General features: G+C 39.1%; 1 protein-coding gene across 1 annotated transcript in view; it reads left to right on the top strand.

The window, feature by feature from the left end:
* SNX18 (sorting nexin 18) overlaps positions 1-19,453 on the top strand; it is a 65,880-nt gene extending 46,427 nt beyond the window's left edge. Inside the window, exon 2 of the mRNA XM_021553908.2 lies at positions 17,005-19,453. Within this exon, the coding sequence (XP_021409583.1) occupies positions 17,005-17,060 (56 nt within the window). The 3' untranslated portion in view covers positions 17,061-19,453. The remainder of the gene's footprint in view (positions 1-17,004) is intronic.
* The last annotated feature ends 1,088 nt before the right edge of the window (positions 19,454-20,541 follow it).

Below are 20,541 nucleotides of genomic sequence, written 5' to 3'. Positions count from 1 at the left end.
AGTGATAACATAACTAGCTAAATAACACTGGCTCACTGACAGGTTTTATTCTGTCTGTATAACTCACTTGCCTTTCCAAAACTGCCTAAGCAATAAATAAATATATTTCCTGAGAACTTGGACTTTGGCAGGAAAGGGCACCATCTTGTAAATGGAACAAAATTAGCCATTTTTTATTGTTTGCTCCCTGAGAGCAGCCAGGCTACACTGGCTGGCAGGAAGCCCAGGGGCCAGTCTCATTTTCACTCTGTGCAGTCAGGTTTGCCCACCCCTAGCAGGTCACATAGGTTTGTTGCACTGTGGCTGCAACACATCATGCTGTTGTTTGACCCTGAATGATTTTCTAGTTCCTCCATTATGCTCCAAATCAAAAATAAGAGTCATTTCACATCATCATTTGTCCTGAAGAAAGAGCTATGCTGAGAAGAAACTAATTTTGAAAAACAGAGTGTCAAGCTTTGGTTTGCAAGCCCATGCCTTTTCAAACCTAGGTTCTCTACCCCAAGCAATTCCATAATATGTCATGCTGATCTGGAAGCTGCCTGAAATTACTGCACTGAAATCACTGAGAACAACAATGTACCTGAAATTCCAGCACTCCCCAGGGCTTAGGTGTTTGGTCCAAGATTCATTTGTAATGCTGCAGCTGCTAAAGAAGAATGAACTCTTCAGAGGTATACTGTTTAATGCAGAACTAATTTTGTATGTGGAGAGATTTGCTCTGAGGCAGCATATGTGTTGACAACCAGACCTTGCCTTAGAAAAGTTTGCCCCTCCAAAAAATAATTCAGTAGGAGACAAAAGAAATTGTTCTGGCATTCTTATTCTTGAGCTTATTCAATATTTTTCCTTTGAAGATAAGCTATTTTAAAAATCAAATGAAATATATACCAATATGATATACATTTGACACAGGACTCAAAGGAATTTTAAGTTTGACAGTGACACAAAATTAGTGGGCAAAGAGGTCCTGCAGAGAGATCTCAACTATTAGAGGAAATGGCCATTACCAACCAAATGAAGTTCAATAGGGAAAAATGCCAGATTCTGCACCTGGGATGGGGCAGCCCTGGATGTACAGACAGACAGTGCAATGAGAGGCTGGACAGCAGTGCCATGGAAAGGGCCCTGGGGTTCAGGTCCATGGCAAGATAAACATGGGCCAGCAGTGCCCTGGCAGCCAGGAGGGCCAAGGGTGACCTGGGAGCATCAGGGACAGCACTGACAGCTGGGCAAGGGCGGGGATTGATTGTCCTGTTCTGCTCTCATCTTGAGTGCTGGGAGGACTTTTGGGTGCCACAATGTAAAAAAAGATATTTTAACTACTGGAAAGAGCCCAAAGGAGAGCAATAAAGATGGAGAAGGGCCTTGAGGGGAAGCCATAGGAGGAGCAGGTGAGGTCATTTGGTATGTTCAGCCTGGAGAAGAGGAGACTGAGAAAAAAAAACCTCATTGCAGCCTGCAACTTCCTTGTATGGGGAAGAGGAGGGGCAGGCACTGATCTCTGTGTGACTGGTGACATGACCCAAGGGAATGTCCTGAAGCTGAGGTGGGGGAGGTTTATGTTGGATATCAGGAAAATGTTCTTCACTCACTAGGTTTTTGGGCACTCGGACAGCTCCCCAGGGAAGTGGTCACAGCACCAAGCCAGAGAGAGTTCAAGAAGTATTTGGACAATTCTCTCAGGCACAAGTGTGACTCTTAGGATGCTCTGTATAGGGCTAGGATGCAATGATCTCTGAGGGTTCCTTCCAACTCAGCATACTCTACAATTTTAGGACATTTCAGTTGATGAGAAATAAGGACAGCACAGTTCATTGCTACACTTAGTTGAGAACTGATGCATGTCTTCAACCAAATAGCCACAGTCGTACTCAGTCTCCTCTCCTGCTGACTTCCAAAACCAGAATCCTACAGACCCTCTCCTGCTGACACTGTCATCAGAAACAAAATATAAGCATGTGAGCCTGATACTGTTATGCAGGTCTCCATTTGGACGTGCTGACACTTCATGCACCCTTTATCAGGGAAACCTGGCTGAATTGGCTGGGGGAAAGGAGAAACAGATGGTCATCTGGGAGTAGTAGACCTACCCCTGCTGTTACTGGTTCAGCCCCTCTGAAACCACATTCCCTCCATCACAGCTCCTGGCACAGACCTATGGCTCTGTGCAGAGCAAATTACACAACTGCAGCACCACTGCCAGCTCAACACCCTAGATTTAATCTGCCAAACACACCTAGCAGTGGAGAGAAAACAGCTGTGATTAAAAGCAAGCAATTGCTCTCCTCATCCTGCCTTCCTTTCCTCCTTAAATTGTCTCTGCACCAAAGATGACAAAATACTGGCCAGTATTAGACAGTTGGTATGCATAATCCATCCAATTTATTTTGCAGTCTGATTCTGTATGTCTACAGGACCAAAACCATGATATATGCTAAACCTACACTGTCTCCACCTAGCCACAACAGTGTCACAGTGACATGTGCTTTAGCTCCTGTCAGCAGCATGTGCACCTGGGGCTGAAGGGGTGGGTTTCCTCTGGACGTGTGTCAAAGCATGCACCTCCACTGCCTTGGTTACCCACAAAAATGGGCTCAAACTTGAACAGGCCGTAATCATATCTATTGCCTACTCTGCTTTGTGCCCTTTCAACTTTTGGGCCTATTAACATAATTTCAGAGGAGGAAAAAAGACTTTCAGCTCTTTATTATGGGCTTGTATGGAGCCATGTACTGAGCATCTCAGTACTGCTGCACTATGAAAAAAGAGGGATTGATAATAGGCTCAGAATATGGCCATGAACAAAACAGCAGTGTGATTTTGGAAACACTGTCAACAAGGAAAAAACACAAATAATCAAGATAAACATTTCCCTGCTGCGAGGCATTTATTCGCATCTCAAAAATACCAGGATTTTGAATTCATAATACAAAATGCTTCCCCTTGACAGGCAAGCTGAGAAGGCTGTCCTTTCAACTTAACCATGTGGGAGTGAGGGAGGCAGAGGTCTTCAGTGGTCCCATCACTCACCTTTATAGTCTTGTTGTAAGGAGAGATGGAGGGAGAACCAAATACAGATGAGAGAATTGTTCCAAGATCCATAGTCTCCAGAAGTTAGTTGAGAAAAACTGTAACAGCACAACCAGCATAACTAGACTTTACATTAACCACATATTTTCTTCTTTTCTGAATTCCCATGTTCTTCAATAAGTTCTCCACTAAGAATTCTAGTAAGGGAATACAGGATGTACTAATGGTAAATATATAAGCTGTGAATCCAATCCAAAATAAACATCGTATTTTACTACAATACATATAAAATGAGTTTGACATTCAAATTTTACAGCCCTCAAGCATAGTTTTTTATACAAGCAGCAATCAAATAGGTACCTATAAAGACTCTGAACTGGAAACTTCCCTTGTAATTATTCCTTTTAATTGGGAATAGGTTTGCTAGAAATAGTATTAAATACCAAAAAGAATGAAAAGCAGGGACCCAAGAAGCCTGAAATTAATAAATTTCTGCTATATAGCAACTAAATCCATACAGTAGCTTTGCCAAGATATAGTCTACAGTAAGATATTACTGCTTTATCCAGTAATATATTTCTAATGCCCACAGAGTGAGAATTGTGCTATTTACTCACAAAGTTATTTATTACTCACCATAAAAATAGTGTTACGGAAAATATTTGTGTGCACCTGACAAGGCTTTCATTTATTACAATACTTGATAAAACTTTTCAAGATTCAACACAACTGAGTTACTTCAATATGAATATAACAAAAAGTTACTTATAGAGCTTCACATATTTAAAATATTTCAATATTACAAGAAGCAAGAAAGAAAAGAAAAAAGGTTAAAATTTAAATATATTATTAACTATAAGAATTTTATCATTTATAAAAACGACCTTACAAAAAAAATTAAAAGATGAATCTAAAATGCAACATATCAAAGTCATATTACTAGTTCATAATTAAGGAAAGAACTGGCATAATACTCAGTAGGTTCACATTCAGCCAGGCAATACCAGCATGCTATGTCACTTCCCTTTAGTAACAGCCTCATTACTCTCTGCACCAGTTAATTACATTAACTCCCATCTACCATAATGTTTTTATAGAAGAAGCCAAGTTTAAAGACAGACTTGGCTATTTTTATATATCTAAAGATAGGCATTTTTTTGTAAAAACAATTTTTATTTTCTGTTCTAGTTCTGGGTAAGGTTTGACCTGTCACACAAATTACATTACCTTTTCATTATTGGAGGAACTATTAACCCCTTGTTTGCCTCTTCAATCATATTTACTAAACCTTAATGAATAATAGATTTTAAGCAAAAAATAAGAGTTCATGTGTGACTAACTTGGCTGAAAACATCCATATAGTAATCTCACTAAAAATACTAAAAGGTTTAGGTAATTGCAAAGTTGGCTTGAGATCCAGAACTAAAATTTAATCATAGATTTATGAAAATACTCCACCACCCCTAGGGAAAACAGAGAAAAAACACATGATTTTTATTTAAAATATTTTCTATCCCTGCCCTTTTCCTACACAAGTCTGCAATGTTTTTAGCATCAGGACAAGTCTTCCTAGGTCCTACAGCTTGTATTTTTTCCTGACTATCATTTATGATTTCCCTTGTGACCATCTCTCTGGACCTGGTATCTCCTGTCCTTTTGTGTCAATCATTCCAATGTCAAACATTGTAACCACTGCAGTTCTTCAGTTTATGACCTTCAGTTATGACCTGAGGGGCAGCCTCAAGTCAGCTTCAGTCCCCCAGCTATTAATGTCTTAAAATATGTACTCACATGTTAAAGCCTTCAAAATCTTCTGGATATTTTACTGGAGAAAATTTCGCTAACTGTAGTAAAACTAGCTGCTGTTTCATGATACAAGGGCTGCCCATTTCAAAAGTTGCCCCTTTCACTTTTGGAGACGACCTTTTGCTGCTGACCATGGAAGCACAGCTCGAGCTGCAGCAGGGAAGCCCCATAGGGTGGTTGGCACCACCTGTGACAGCAGGAGAGATGTGGCTTCTTCTACACTGAGGGTGGACATGGTAGTCACAGTGAGAAATTCTGTCACAGGGACAGAGAGGGAGAGAAAGAAAGCCCATCAGAATTTATGGCTAACACTGATTTTAAAGAATAAAAAACATACAGTGTTTGTGTTTTGTACATATGTAATTTTCATAAGAGCAACTAAATTGGATGTTTTTCCACTTAGTCCTCTACCAGGTTAGATTTACTTTGTTGATAATGTGTTCTGCAAGCAACATCTGAAACTGGAAGGCATCTCTGGCAATTGTCTTGTCAACCCCTTGCTCTAGACAAGGTCACAGGTTGTCCAGGACCCTGTTCCAACAGGCTTTGAGTACCTCCAAAGGCAGAGACTCCACCACATTTTCAGTAACTTGTTATAGGGTTTGACCACCTTCAGGTTAAAAGAGTTATTTTCTTGTATTTAAATTGAAATTCTTGCATTTTAGTTCCAGCCTGTTGCTTCTTGTCTTTCATTGAGCTTCACTGAGAAGAGCTAAGAATACAGCTCCTTGATTCCCCCATCAGTTTTTTTATCCACATTCATGAAATCCCTCTTGAGTATTCTCTTCTCCAAGCTGAACAGCCCTAGCTCTGTCAGCCTTGCCTTGTTCAACAGATGTTCTAGTTCTTTAATCACCTTCATGGCCTTTTTCTGGACTCCCTCCTGCAGGTAGGTTCATGCATGTCTCATACTCAGGAGCTCTAGGGTGTACACAGCACTCCAGACATAACCTCTTACCAAACAGCAAGAACTGTATTCTTCAAATACAGCTCCAGTTCTTTTGAAGAGGTCAGTCTGAATGGAAGGATTTTGTGTTATTAAACTGATTTTAAATATCAGAGCTGCAAAAACAAACCACATAAGCCCTTGGATGTTGTTACAAGATGAGTCAAAGGCTATGCCTATCTGCCAAATGCAGGAGGGCCAGGCGTCAGTTGGAGGCTGTGGTGTGATTGTGCTGATTAGCCGCTGGCTCACAGCGCTGCGCAGGCTCCTCCTGCCAGATCCCTGCACAGCAGGGCTTGGACATGAGCAGGGATGTTGACCACAAGGACCACTGCCAAAAGACAAGTAAAGCGGGGCTTGAGAGACACCAAACAACTGTGTTAGCTCTTCAGCAGGGAATTCTATTGTTCAAGAACCACTGGCATTACAATTCATAGCACTGCTAGAATATTTGTTCACATCCAGTCTTTGCCAGTTTCAATCTGGAAGTAGAGGGGAAGGTTAAAAACAGCCAAAGTGATGTTACAAAATCTGATATGAGCTATCAAACACACCTGAGAGGGAAAGAGTAAAGAAGATTATGCTTCTTAGTCCAGACTTGGTTAGGATAACTCACATCTAGGATCTTACCATCTACTCAAGGAGATTAAATTTCAATTAATTGCTAATTTCTAGTGCCTGGTTTATAACAGATAATATTTATTCTCAAAGGAAAATTAAAATTAAATTTGTCACTATTCCTTTTAGTATGCACATGCACTCACATGTTTAGGATAAAATCACCTAGACCTGTGATATTTTTAGAACAACGTGTCTTAAGAATGTCTGACAGGCATGGCATATAGCTTCTAAAAGATCCTTCAGCCAGCTCTTGGTTTTTCAAGATGTTAATTTATATTGAAAGGCTGAAATCAAAATAATGCAGTTGTAACTCCATCCACAAGACACAATATTTTCAAATTCCATTTTCTGACTATGCTTTCAGATAGTAGCTGAGTTCTGGTCCATCATATCCCATGCCCCAAAGAAAACCATTGTTTTCTACCATTGCATTTAGAAAGGTTGGAAGAAATGTTAACAGCATCAGGACTCAGAAAAAAACAGCAGGTATGAAGTGAATTAAATAGGGAACATTCTGGTGAATGTGAATGTTGGTGAGGAAGGGAAGTGAGAAACTTTCTTCCTGATCCCTGCTGGGAGGGAGGGGATATTTTTGTAACTAAAACCCACGGTTTACAGAACTGCCATTTCTTTTAAGCCAACTGCTGTATGTATGAGTCAACAATTTGAAGGCTGAAGTTTCAAAGAGTACCACTGTTAGAAAGCTCCTTATCCAAAGGAGCTGTGATTTTGAATATTCAAAGATTCAGAACACAGATTCAACACAACAAAACTTTTTAGTGGCATTTCAAAGAAAGTTTAGGACCTCACTATGTTGTAAATGCATGTAGAAAAAAACACAAAGGACAGTGCTTCCTAGCTTGGCAGTTTTCAAGATAAAAAGTACATTTTAAGTAGAGATTGCCATGAATAAACATATTTTCTACATCTAGAGAAGAAACTGCTTACAGCTTGGCCCAGTCCACCGGCCAGTAGATTGATTGAATCAATCTTTCTTTCTGTATTGTACCTCTACACTTCCAGAGGAGACAATGGGGCACCAGTCAGGCTGGCAGTATTTCCCTTCTGTTTTTCACTTGTTTGCATTCCAGAACACAACTGCAAGCTCCTGCTTTAAATATATTCCATCCAAGGAGAAATCACTACGAACATATCCATATCATCTTGTGGATAGCCAGCCAAAACAATTCACACATCAAACAGTCCTCTGAAAATCATCTCCAATTCAAGGGCCATGAAGAGGAGGAGGTATGGGCATCTCATTGTGTGAGACTGTGCCTGTTGCACCACTTGTCCAGCAAGGTCCAAAAATGTGAGTGGGTCTAGCTATCAGAAGTTCAGTTTAATTAAGAAGGAAAGTTCCCTGAATTGTTTGTATTCATAAGCAACATTACAGAATCATAGAATCACAGAATAATGAGGTTGGAAGAGACCTCTAAGATCATCAAGTCCAACCTATGCCCTAATACCTCAACTAGACTATAGCACCAATTGCCATGTCCAGTCCTTTTTTAAACATATCCAGAGATAGTGATTCTACCACCTCCCTGGGGAGACAGTTCTAGTACTTTATTATTCTTTCAGTGAAAAACATTATTTTAGAAAACAGACTCATAGAATATTAGGAGTTGGAAGGGACTTTAAATATCATCTAACTCCAACTCCTTCTGTCATGGGGGACCCATGCTTCCCATTAGACCACATTGTTCAACTCCTCATCCAACCTGGCCTTGTCACTGCAAGGGATGGGGCATCCACAACTTCTCTGGGTAACCCATTCTAGTGTCTCACTACCCTCACAGGAAAAAACTTATTCCTGTATTTAGCTTAAATTTTCCCACTTTCAGTTTGTGTTCTTTTCTCCATGTTCTATCCTCAAATGACCTAAATCCCAAGACAAGGCTCACCACATGGTGTTAAAAATGAACAGTCAGCTGGCTCATGGAGCTGAGCAAATACATACATTTGCAGTGAAACTTTGCATTAGATGCACCCAGCCAGTAAAGAGGCTCTGATGCTTTAATTTAAAACAGGACACAGACACCCACAACAAGCACATACACAAAATTTATAACTGGAGCATCTGAAGAGCAACAAATGCCAAAGAAATAGAGAATTTGAGACAAATTTCTATAAACCAGTAATGAAGGAGGTTTAGGAAATAACAATAGGAAATGAAAAATAAAGATAAGGGATACAGTGAAAATGAAGAGAATTTGCAGGAATGAGAGCTGAAATCCTGCTTTTCCTACAGGCCAGAGGACTTAGGTCATTGACTCCATCTGAGCCAAGGAGTTCATTGAAGGAGCACTGTTAAGGAGCCAGGCAAGGCTTGATGTAAAACTGAGACTTAGTATGTTAAAAGCCCCAAGGAGAGAAGAAGTATTTTAAGACAGAGCAAAGCTCAGCTGTGCTGAGGTTTTTAGGACTAAGAACATAAAAAACTATTACTGACTTCATCTCTATAATCCGTGGACACACTAGAAGGAGCTGAGAAAAAAGATCCCTGGAGCCTTTTGTTTTTCTGGGAACAACACCCAACCATTGTGTGTTAACCTTTAATGAAAGGAAAGGCTGTGATTTGTATATTTCTGAAGAGCAAGTTGTAGTTACAAAGGGGTGAACTGGGGGATTAGACCAAAGGTAAAACTGATGTGTATCACTGGGCGTAACACCACTGGCACTAGTGAAGGGCTGGAGTGTCATGAACAGCTGTGGCTAATGCACTTGATTTATGGATGATGAAGAGCACTGGCACATTTTTGTGCAGCCACCAATCTGCAGAGGAAGGAGAGAAATTTCAGATGGATTTTATAGTGAGTAATAAATGTATTTCACAGATTTATGAACAACAAAAATCAAACAAAATCACTGGAAAGCCTGGGTAACATGGCAAACTTGAAAAGCTTCTCATATGAGTATTTTATATATTTTCTTTCAGTGTGATGATTTTACTGAATCTTTGACCTTTATTTTGCTATTTCTCAGAAAAAAATATGAGGATTTTTCACTAATTTGCAAATCAGCCATAAAGGATTTTGAAAACATTTTGAAAGTTCCCTTTCCCTTTCCCTTTCCCTTTCCCTTTCCCTTTCCCTTTCCCGTTAGGGAGAATAAAAGAAAAATCTTATCTGTGGGTGTCTAATCAACTTGAACTGTGTGCAGTAAGATAACATCAGAAGGAAGTTAATTATTCATCATATTCCTACACTCCTCAAAAGAGTCAAAACAAGTAAAAAGGTCAATGACTTGCAACAAGATGCAAGTGAGAAACATGTTTGAGCAACAGGAAGATCTGATCAGAAAAAAATAGTATGGAAGTATTACACTGATATAATAAGAATATAAAAATAAGAATGACAACTACAGCAAAAAAAACCTTCTCTATAATAAAATAAATTATTTACCAGCCATACACATTGTGGCTTTTGTTAGATTCACATATTGTTTGTGGTGTACTTTTTTACTTCAAAAATTTTATGACACATAACAAATATTGTGCTACTTATCAGACAGATCACACATACTCTGATTCTTTTTGTAATTCTCCTGTCAGAATTTTACAACAAATTATTTTCTGCTCTACTGATCACAGTATCTCTGATGCATTATGGAAAATTTTTAAGTTACTGTGGTTTGGCTTAAAGTAAAAAATTGGGGGGCTTATGACATCCATAAAACATTTTCCTTTCTGTTTAACATAAAGTTCTACTGGAAGTTGCACTGAAGGAAAAGTTTGCCAAGCTAAGATAGGTGGCTGGCATATGATCTATGCATAAATTGAGGAAGAAAGATTGTTCCTTCTGTGAAAGGTGTAGCTCAAAGAAGATATTTTAAGAGTTTCATGAAATCTCAGAACTTTATAAAGAACCTTCTATAAACATTTTGACATCTGACATGACTAAAAATAGTATTTTCCCATTTCTGCCTGTACTCTACCTTTTGTTCCTCGAGCCTCCTCTGTGCAGACTTTGTCAGAGCAGCCCACTAGACATGTCTTGGTAGGCAGCAGTGGGGTAACCCAAAAGCGACAGCCAGGCTAGGACTTGGGAAGACTTAACTGGAACTGAGTTTGGAAGAAGGCTTGCAGGGAAAGAGAGGTAAGTGATGCACCCTTCCTTCTGGGGTGGGAGGGGCTGCAGAATGACAGACTGTGTGATCCAGGAACTAAAGGTCTGGATTAAGTGAAAGTTAAACAAAATGTCTGAAAAATGCACACAGGACCCAGTTTGGGACAGGGATAGGCACTTCGGAGCATTGATTGTCTCTCGTCACAATCTTCTTTCTAGCTCTTAGAAGTACAGCAACCTCAAAAAGAGGTTTTTCTCATAATTCCAAGTATTACAAGTTAATGTAAATGCATTAGAATATTCAGAATGTTACACTGTAATTGTAAACCCAATGTGCAAGTATAATTACAGTAACACCACCAATATAGAGAGAGCTGGTCTTGAAAATCACAAATAATTGTATATTAAAATAAGAGACTTTTAAATCCAGCATGAGCAGTTGAAAACAAGTACCCCTACCGCTCTCTTCCCATGCATGGTGGCAGTGCAATGTGCATCCTTTTTCTTCCTGCTCTTGCTCTAATGACCTCCAGCAGTTTGCTGGCTTTCTAATAAAAGAGCCTCTCCTGGGTCTTGAGGGTCTTGCTCCATGGATATCTCTCAGGCTTGGCACTGCCTTCCTGTGACCCAAAAAGGCCTTTACCATTGCTGAGGTGGATCCTGGGTTACCTCAGCTGAGCATGCCCATGTCTCAAAGCATGCTTTGCTTCATCGTCATAATTTTATTTGAATCTATGAAGTAGAGCTAAAACTGGGCAAAGAGAGCAGCCAGATGCCCTGCTGTTCATCTGCACCCTCTTAATGAAAGTTACCACATGTTAGACACACATAAAACCAGTTATGATATTTCATTTATTCTGTTTATTCTGAAGTGTGGTGTATTTCCACTATGCTAAGTCCCAAAGAAAATGATATGGCTGGAACCAAGCAACCCTGACAGCAAGCTCAAACCAAGAAAAAATAAAATTAACAACAGTAACAACAATAAACAAAACAAAACAAAACAAAACAGCCTCCCATTACTACTCTGAGAATATTTCTGAAAGAAATGGTCACGTCATACTGAGTACATGGTCATAATTTTCAAAAAAGGATATTTACACAAGCATCCTGAGAACAAAATAATTTTGGAAAAAATAAGGACTTAATAAAGACATTAGACCCATTGTGACTTCTCTGATGTTCTGTCCCTGCTGTACAAGGTCCCTCTCTGTACTCCGCAGGGTGCAACTGCATATTTATCTACACAATCTAATTAAACACATGTAAGAGCAGTGTTGCAGAGCCTGCATTTAGTCTGTAATTACATACAGCTCAAAAGCCTTTCCTTGTGCCTCCTGGCTGTTTGAGGCTACGGACCTATGAGCAGCAGGACTAGTGTTGCAGGTTGATGGTTAGGGACAGGCTTGTTGCATCCTCCCTGATCCTAACCCAGGCTCTGGCACTCTTTGGACCTTTACATAGGCTGATTAAACCATCCAAAGGGGTTTTGTTTCTTTCTTAAAGTGGCAAACTATCTAAAACTATGTTTCAGACATAAGTTGCTGTACTAGTGCTGGTTTTTATTCTCCATCTTAAAAATGTTACTGTAAAGCTTTTTAGTTTAGATATTGCATCAACAGTGGGTAAATAGAGCAGCTCTTTGGAACTGGCAGGGGACCAGGATGAGGTCAGATTTGTACAGTAACAAAAACTGACAGAATGTAGAAGATGATTTAACAGTGGCAACTGTATAACCACTGATGAGGATTGACTGCATGCAAGGGCAGCTGTTCCATAAGAGTCAGGACTTTCATTTTCTTGCTCTTTGGCATACCCATGCTTCAGCTCTTTATGTCCCACCATTTCTACAGGAGATTATTTCAGAACTAGTGCATTGACTGGAACTAACCATGTGACTGATCCTGCCCCATTCAGGACTTAACTGAAAAATAACTTTCTACTGTAAGGGGTGATGTGAAATCTGACTTAAAATTGTCCTCTACCCAGATACACACTATGAAAAGAATTCTACAGTACAGGTCTTGTCTTTGTTTTTCTCTGGGTGGTACAGCTTTGGCTACGTTTTAGGGTCCAGCTCTAACTATACCATTCACAGTTCCAATAAAAACTCCCACTGTGGCTCAGAGTCATTTTGCATCCCCACCTCTGCTGGCCCAACAGGCAAGCACAGTGCTGACATTGCACTTTGCACTTCCTAGCAGCCTTGTGATTTCAGTTTTATTTTTTCCTTTTTCAGGAACTTTTTTTTTAATGGTTTGAGATACTCCAATCCATCCCAACCCCCAGGGTCTCCAGGAGCCAAGGTGGGCACACAGTCAGTAGGTATGTATGGGCCTCCAGACATTTTTAACCAAAGTCCAAGCAGTGGATTGAGCCTTGAAGCTGGTAACAGGCAAAACAGTGTGACTCACTGTGAAAGGGCAGGAGCACGAGGGCAGTTTAAAATAGTTTGTTTCTCTCAAGACTCTTTCTTTCCCGAGGCCAGCTGTGGTTTCAACCTGAAAAAGACATGTGAACAGATCTTGTTCAGTTTGGACTCTGTGTTTGCATACTGCATGTTTATTTGCTACTTCTCTCTCTCCCAGGCTATATGTTTTCCTATCATTTTCCTGGATCTTTCCTTTTCCTCCATCTTCTGTTTCCTTTTAGGCCTATGCTGGGACAATGAGAGTGTCTATATTTCTGGAGATATGACCCAGCTGCATCCCAAGACTGTACCCAGGCAAGATGAAGGAGTGCTCTCCCTCTTACCCCAGAAGGGAATTATGCTGTGGTCTCTCAGGTGTACCCATGGGGACTCCAGCAAGGATAAGGACTGCAGGGCATGCTGTACGGACCTAAGTTTCTGCTGGCCAAAATGTTCTCTGATTATAGAAGGAAGTGGCTTCTGTATGTATCACTGTGTCTGTTCTGAAATCTTTTCCCATAGAGCCCATGCCTCCTCCTCTTCATGGCTGTTTAATTGGTAGTTCAGCTTGAGTTAAATATTAGATTTTATGTTTAATGCATTGGATATAACTAAAACAAGGATCCACTGTAAACAAGATTGAGAAACAGTGCCTTAAAGTTTGCTACTGTATTTATAGAGGTCAGTCAAGCACACACTGGTAAAATAATAACTGTTTGGTCTGTACATAATCTTCTTGTTCTGGATTGCATCAGTGCTCGCCCACATACAATTAGAGTACCTGTCACACCACAGATAAAATTCTGCCAAAGGCCTCTCCCAACTTTATTTTACCTGGTGTTTCACACTGATCTAACTACAAAATGTTCAAACTGCAGCACAATCAGTATGAGTGCTTCCCATGCTGGTTGCTGGCTAGGGTAAAACCAGTTCAGTCTGCAACATACTTGGCTGAAACCCAGAAAGGTTTTTAGGCAATTGCACTGTAAACCATGGCATAGAGGTTAGCTTTCAGTGAAGAGCAGGGCTACAGCAAGGTGAAGGACTTTGGAGAAGCAAGGGATGTTAATCTGTAGGTAGCTACTCTCCACTGGAAGCAGACAGTGACTGGTGACTGGCTAAAACCTGGACAGAGGCTCCAGATGGTGAGAGGAAATAGTGCCTGGAGTTTTCAGTCAGGATTACAGAGCACACCAAACACAAAGCACTGTGGATCTGGTGAGGTGAAACATCCACCTCCCTACATTGTCGTCCTGTGGCCAAGCATGTGAGGGCTGGACATGCTCCCTCCTCAATAAAGCACCTCACTGCCTCAAGCATGGTCCTTTAAGCCTTCAGTCATCAGAGCCTTGGATACTTCAGTTTTCCTGAAGATTAAGAATGCTAATAGGAGGATAAAAGAACATGTCTTTTCCCCTGTCCAATCTGTTTCATGGCAAAAGGCACCCCTCTAATTATTTGTCAATCAAGCAAGTGGGTTTATGACTCCTGATGATGTGTTGGTGTGTAGCAGTGCTGTGCTCATCCTTCCCTGGATTGGTCTTAATTTCTGGCACCCTAGTAACTTCTGGCTCCTACCTGTCTGGGCCTCTAGTGGGACTTGATTAAGGGTTTATAGTTGAATTTCTGAACAGGAAGAGGATCTCCTGTGTAATGGAAGTTAAGTGTTGTAGAGTTTGGCTGAGTCAGGCCTAGCTCCAGAGGAAGTCAGTGAGATCAGTTCTTCCAGGGTCAGTAAAAAAGTGAGAAGGGAGAGAAGAACCAGGCCCACACTTTTTATGGATCTTTTCCTTTCGGCTAGATCTGTTAATGCCAGCAAAATTTGGGGTACTTAAAAAAAAAAAAAACAAAGTCACTACTGTCAACATAATTTAAGGGATAGCAGAAACCAGGACAGGAGATTACCATTAAGTAATACCCTATCTTGAAAGACACTGCATAAGAAGGCAGTCATGATATTGATCCTGGCTTTCTTTCAAAACTTTAAAAATGTTACCGATTCTGACATTATAAGTGTTGTTCTATGATGTGATGGAAAGAAGAATTAGAACTGACCTTTACAATCTTGTACTTTGCAAATAATGCTGTTGATCACATAAGCATCCAAAGATTTGTTTTATTTATAAATAAGCCAAGCCTTTTCCAACTCACTTCCTGGTAAAAAGGCAGCATTCAAACAACAGAAATCCTTTGTGCCATGTGTACTGCTCATTATTCTGGGAACTCTGAGAAATGCCTATTGTATACTGAATTCTTTGTTTCAAGCTTCAAGCAAGAGGTCCTTCTGGGATGCTTCCCCACAAAGTTACTGTGGCTGTGTTTAACAAGCACTTGAAACCCAGAGCATGTACTTGTAGGAAAATAAGAATATGAAGCAGCATGTTAAGTACTATGGAAAATTGCAGCCTGGCTCAATGCTGGGGGAAGGGAATTTCTGTCATTGCCAGCAGGAAACTTCTGGAGGTCTCAAATAATAAGAGGAATAAAAGAAGTCTTAGGAATGTACATGCTTTTCCCTTTCAGTATTGAGTACCTGTACATAGTTTCATTTCAGAGATTCTAGATGCTTTGGAGTTCTAGAAATACAGATCTATTTGAGAATTGCTGGTAAATAGTAGTCAAATACTGCTTGCTTTGGTGTGATACAAAATTCTAGCTGTTAAATTGAAAACTTATTTTTGTAAACACCAAACCAGCCAGCTTCAGAAAATACCATTTAACATCCATTGTAACATTAAATTTGTGCCCCTTAAGAACAAGAGGAAATACTGTGGTGTTTTCTAGAGGCTGAGTTTTATAGAGAGACCCACTTTGTGAAACACCCAGAGCAGCACAGCCTGTGAAAAATTCCGACCTTCATTTTAACATTCATTTAGCAGTTAACCTGGAAATCACTGAGTCCTTCATGTATCTTTTTGTTCTGTCTTCAGACAATATGCTCACAATAAGCAAAAGCGTCTGTATCTCTTCCACAGGTGTCCAGAAATCTCACTGTACAATTTGCTGCATAGCCTCTTACCAGGTTCAGAAACAAACATCAGTGACAGCATATGATAATTGCTTTGCCCGCAGCCTTTTATTGACTCATTTTAACAGCAGGCACTGCATCATTTGTAAAGACCAGTTACTTTTCCCTCCATTAAAAATTCTCATTAAAAGTTCAATGACTTAGAGTCCATCACTTTCACAATTCTTACAAATGCATTAACACTGTATTTATATGTGTTACATGGGGAAATTATAAGACTGTTTCTAGATTAGCAATGGAAAAAATTGTCACAGTATAGCAGTGTGATTTGGGGATCAGTCTGGAACATCAGCTCCAGCAAACCAACTACCTCAACATCTTGTCAACAGATCCAAGCTATCTGAGACTGATTTAATTCTGTCTTCCACTACTTCATTGCCATGACTTTTGCTTTTCCACCAAGGTTCATGCACTGATTGTTCCTTTCTGCGGTACAACAGCAGATGCTCATATTTTTCTCCTCTTGATGATGTTTCTATGTGAAGCAAAAAACACCTAATGTTTTCAAGTACATTTCTTTGGAATTTAATTTCCACCACTGCAGAAATTAATATAGGACATCGTCATAAAATCTTGTGTTTTCCAAAAGTCATTTGCCAAGGATGGAGAGTTGAGTAACAAGCTGCAATAAACTTATGTGGTGAGTGTTTAGTTTCCTCCTCAGTGATCTTTACAGTTGCTGTATATTTTGGAGCATTACCAAAATGTACATTATAAAGAGGGAATTATGATTATAGTTTAACTTATTGTATTTAGCTGTACATCTCTTTTGCCTCTAGAAAAAGAGATTTCTGTTACTCAGTAAAAAGAGATGTACACTCACACTTCATATGATGGTACATTGACAATCTTTCTGCTGAAACTTTTTAGTTTTGCTGACTGACACACTTTTCACAGCATAAGAATGAAGTGATGATTTAATTTAAGTGTGTCAGCTATTATCAGAATAAAATCAATGGTGCAGAAATAGTGATTACTAAACTAATGTATAGCTGATGTTTGCATCCTAACTTTTAATGGCATTCAAGAATATGGCTTCAAATTTGGATGCACTTCAGTTACAGAATTAATATTCTTATTCTCTCTGAAGAACTGCAGGCTTGTCTCTTCAAGAAAATGCTTATGATCTCAGAGGAAAAGCTTTAAGATTATAACAGCGAGAAGGACTGACTTCAAAAGGATTTTGTACAGAGGTAAGAGATAACCGTTACCCTTCCTTTCTAAAATTCTGTGTATGTTTAGTGCTAACTGTGAAATTGTTTTCCTGCAGTTAAAAGCTCAATAAAATTCCAAGTGAAATAAGCCATAAGAACCAGAGTATCAAATCCAAAGAAGTAAAAGTAAATATTATTTCTTCCTGTCCACGACAGAGCATTTTCCTTCTAAGATAAGCTGCCTAGAATCCTCATTCTTATTCATAAAATTCCCCAAGGAAAACCCTTTTAAGTACACTTTCAGCTATTTGATTCAGAGGGAAACATCATGCATAGCTTAGAGCTGATGCACATTTCCCTTGCTGGTTTCCTGCAAGTCTCTTAGTTCCTTTGGGAATCATTCAAGACACAGCATATTTTATCCCTGCATCATTAATCACACAGATAAGAAGGAAGAATATTCTATGTGAATATACCTACCTTTATCTGAATGTGAATCTGTCTAAAATGTACTTTATCACAAATTCCAAACACTCATTGAAGTGTTTGCTACCCAGCAAGGCACTCAAGTAAACATGCAGGGGAAAGATTTTGTTATATTGTGTTTAACTGTGGCTGACTAAGACCTGAATTTTTTTCTCTGCAAAGGTTGTGGTACCAGTGAGTTCAGATGTCAGATCTGCCCCTAAACTTGTGTCTGTCATCCTTTCCAGTTTTTCTGGCTTTTAAACCACATTCTTAGAGTTCTGCCGGTACACTACAGTAGGTTGTGATTGGAAAGGGCTGGCAGCAATTTAGCTTTAAGCCTAACAAAAGCAGGAATCAGGGATCTAGACACCATATATTCCTAGGCCTGACAAAGTATTCTTCCAGAGATTTGCTGCTGAACAGCAGGGGACCGTGGCCAAACACTTTGATAAGTGACCTCTATAAGGAAAATTGATGTTACTTGCAACAGGAGATAACTCCTTTTTATTTTTAAATACAGACCATTACCATGAATTTAGCAAGTTACTTTTGTAGATATGTTTCCAGGCAGCACTTGTGTTTAGCATCCCAGCACTGAATTATTCCCTCTTTGCCTTCCTGGCATGTTAATGGAATCCGTTTCACTGCTTTTGCTGATTAGATAACAAAACAGACTCTAATGAACACAATGAAGCAAAAAGCTATTTGTCAGAGCTGGTTGAAATCTTTCCAATTAATATTTCAACAGGGTTTAATCTAAGATCCCCTTTCATAAAATATTCACAAATGTAATTCTTTCATATTCTTACATATTCACAAATGTAATTCTTCAAAAGGATATATTTTGTAAGTATCCTAGCAAAAAGAATTTCTTAAGGATTTGAAAAAAAGTATAATATCTTGGGTTTTCTTCTTAATCTTTTTTTTGTTTGCCTCATTCTCTATTTCCAGTTCAATTTCCTCCCTTCTCCTGCTAGAAAATGTTTAAAATATGCAGCATCCTAACTGCTTATTTTTGAAGGTAAAAAAGCATACAAAGCAGTCTCTAAATTGAAGCTGACAAAAAAGAATGAGAACTGTTCTGCCATGTAGTTTACCTTCTTTTTTTTACCATTTTGTGCCTCAAAGGAAAAAAAAACTATTTCAAATCAAAGCAGCTTTTTCTCCTCAAAAGACTAACACTAAGATACTGTTAAAATATAATTAATTTTATCATGAAGAATTACAATAGCTATAGAATTTTAAATAAAATAAGAAATAAGAAATTTACACATCAAAAAAGATATTCAGTCTAACTCACAAGTTCCTGGCAGCAGAGGAGGCTTTGCATGATGGCAAACCCTACTCTTCAAAGACAGAGATCCAGTAAACATAGGGTTATACCCAAGCTTCTGCCTGCATCCTTGCCTCCATCTTTTGGGTTATGCTGGGTAACCTAAGAAGTCACATTTAGGTCTAAAAAAGTAAAAATGTGCTAGCTAGTCTAATGCAGGTGCAAGGAAATCTCTGAAAGTATAAGGTGTTATCAGCTGAGCTTTAATAATGTCCAAGGAGAGAAATTTCATGGCTCTTCTGGGAATGTGTTCCAATGCTTAATTGCTTTCATGACAAGGATTTCTTGTTCCTTTAAATCCAACCACCATTTGGATATTTGCTTTTTGCCCATTGTGCTCTGGCAGTGCACTTCTGAGAAGGTCCTAACTCTGCTTTTTCTATAACTTCACTTTCTGTAAGATTATATTAGAGCTTTGTTTTCTTCAGGATGAGCACTAAAAATAATTCTCTCCAATATGTACATTTTTATACACTAGTATTCTTCAAACATCAAAGAATAAAAATTGTCTGTTTCATTAATAACCCCATTTTTTAAATTCATTGAAAAGTTTCTTGTATAAAGATTCCTTGAGTATTCTTTACAAAACAAAATACTATTGGAATATTGTTTTTATTTCACTTGTTTTTCCCTCTGCCTCTCACATTTATCTGAAACACTTACAATGAGTTGAAATGCTCTTGTAATACTGAAAATTGCTCATCACCAGTTAAAGTTTTTAAAAGCCTTGCTTTTTTATTTTGATAGCTAGAGACAATTTTTCTTCTTTGTCATCTTGGCTCATACTTTTTTGCCAAGAGATGTGGGCTTTTTTTAGGGCCTGTTCTACATTCAGTATTTGAAGTAGGCAAGAAGTGGCATGGCTTAATCACTAAACATAGACTGTTGTCCACACCCTGTCTGTACCTTTGACACCAATTAGGAAGCCACCTGAATGATGACAAATCTGTCCTGGGCTGCTAGTGCAGAAGTGGAGGAGTCACCACTTCTGGAAGTGTTTCAAGAGGCCTCTGGATATGGCACATGGGTTTAGGGTGATTATGGTAGGATAGGTGATCTTGAGGGTCTTTTCCAGCACTGATGATTCTGTGATTATATGGGGAAAAAAAACGTATCTATGTTAGCATAAGTTAGTCATGCAGACCAAGTTTTAGTTTCAGGACTCCCTAACAAACTTTCTGTGTGTCATGCTAACTGTTTGATAGAGTCTTGGAGCCTTCTTTATCCTCTACATAGAAACCAAAAATTTACACACTTCCCTACCACACATTGCCAGAGCTTGGAAGCAGTCATGATGTTTCTGGGAAACTCAGGTATTGCAGTAATGTTGGAAAGGAGCAAAACAAGAAAGGAAAGGACATGACTCTTCCATTTCTATGCCAGAAATAGCAGGACTAATTCTACTTCATTGTAAAGTAGCTGAGCCTCCAAAAACTGATTTTATCCAAGGTTATTTCTGAACTAGAGTGTTCTGAGCTAGGGCACAAATTCAGATCCAGCACCAACCAGGCTTTAAATGCATGCCTAACCTGGTCTTCAAAATAGAAAAGCCTAAGCTTGTGTTTGAACAATCATATATATGCAACACAAGTGAAAAAATCATATATATGCAACACAAGAGGAAATCTGATAAACACATGAACAATTTGGAGGAAAAACAGCACATGATAAA

The sequence above is a fragment of the Lonchura striata genome, chromosome Z, assembly GCF_046129695.1.
Source record: "Lonchura striata isolate bLonStr1 chromosome Z, bLonStr1.mat, whole genome shotgun sequence".
NCBI lineage: Eukaryota > Metazoa > Chordata > Aves > Passeriformes > Estrildidae > Lonchura > Lonchura striata.
The sequence above is the reverse complement of the archived record's forward strand: the minus strand, read 5'-3'. Positions and strand labels throughout refer to the sequence as shown.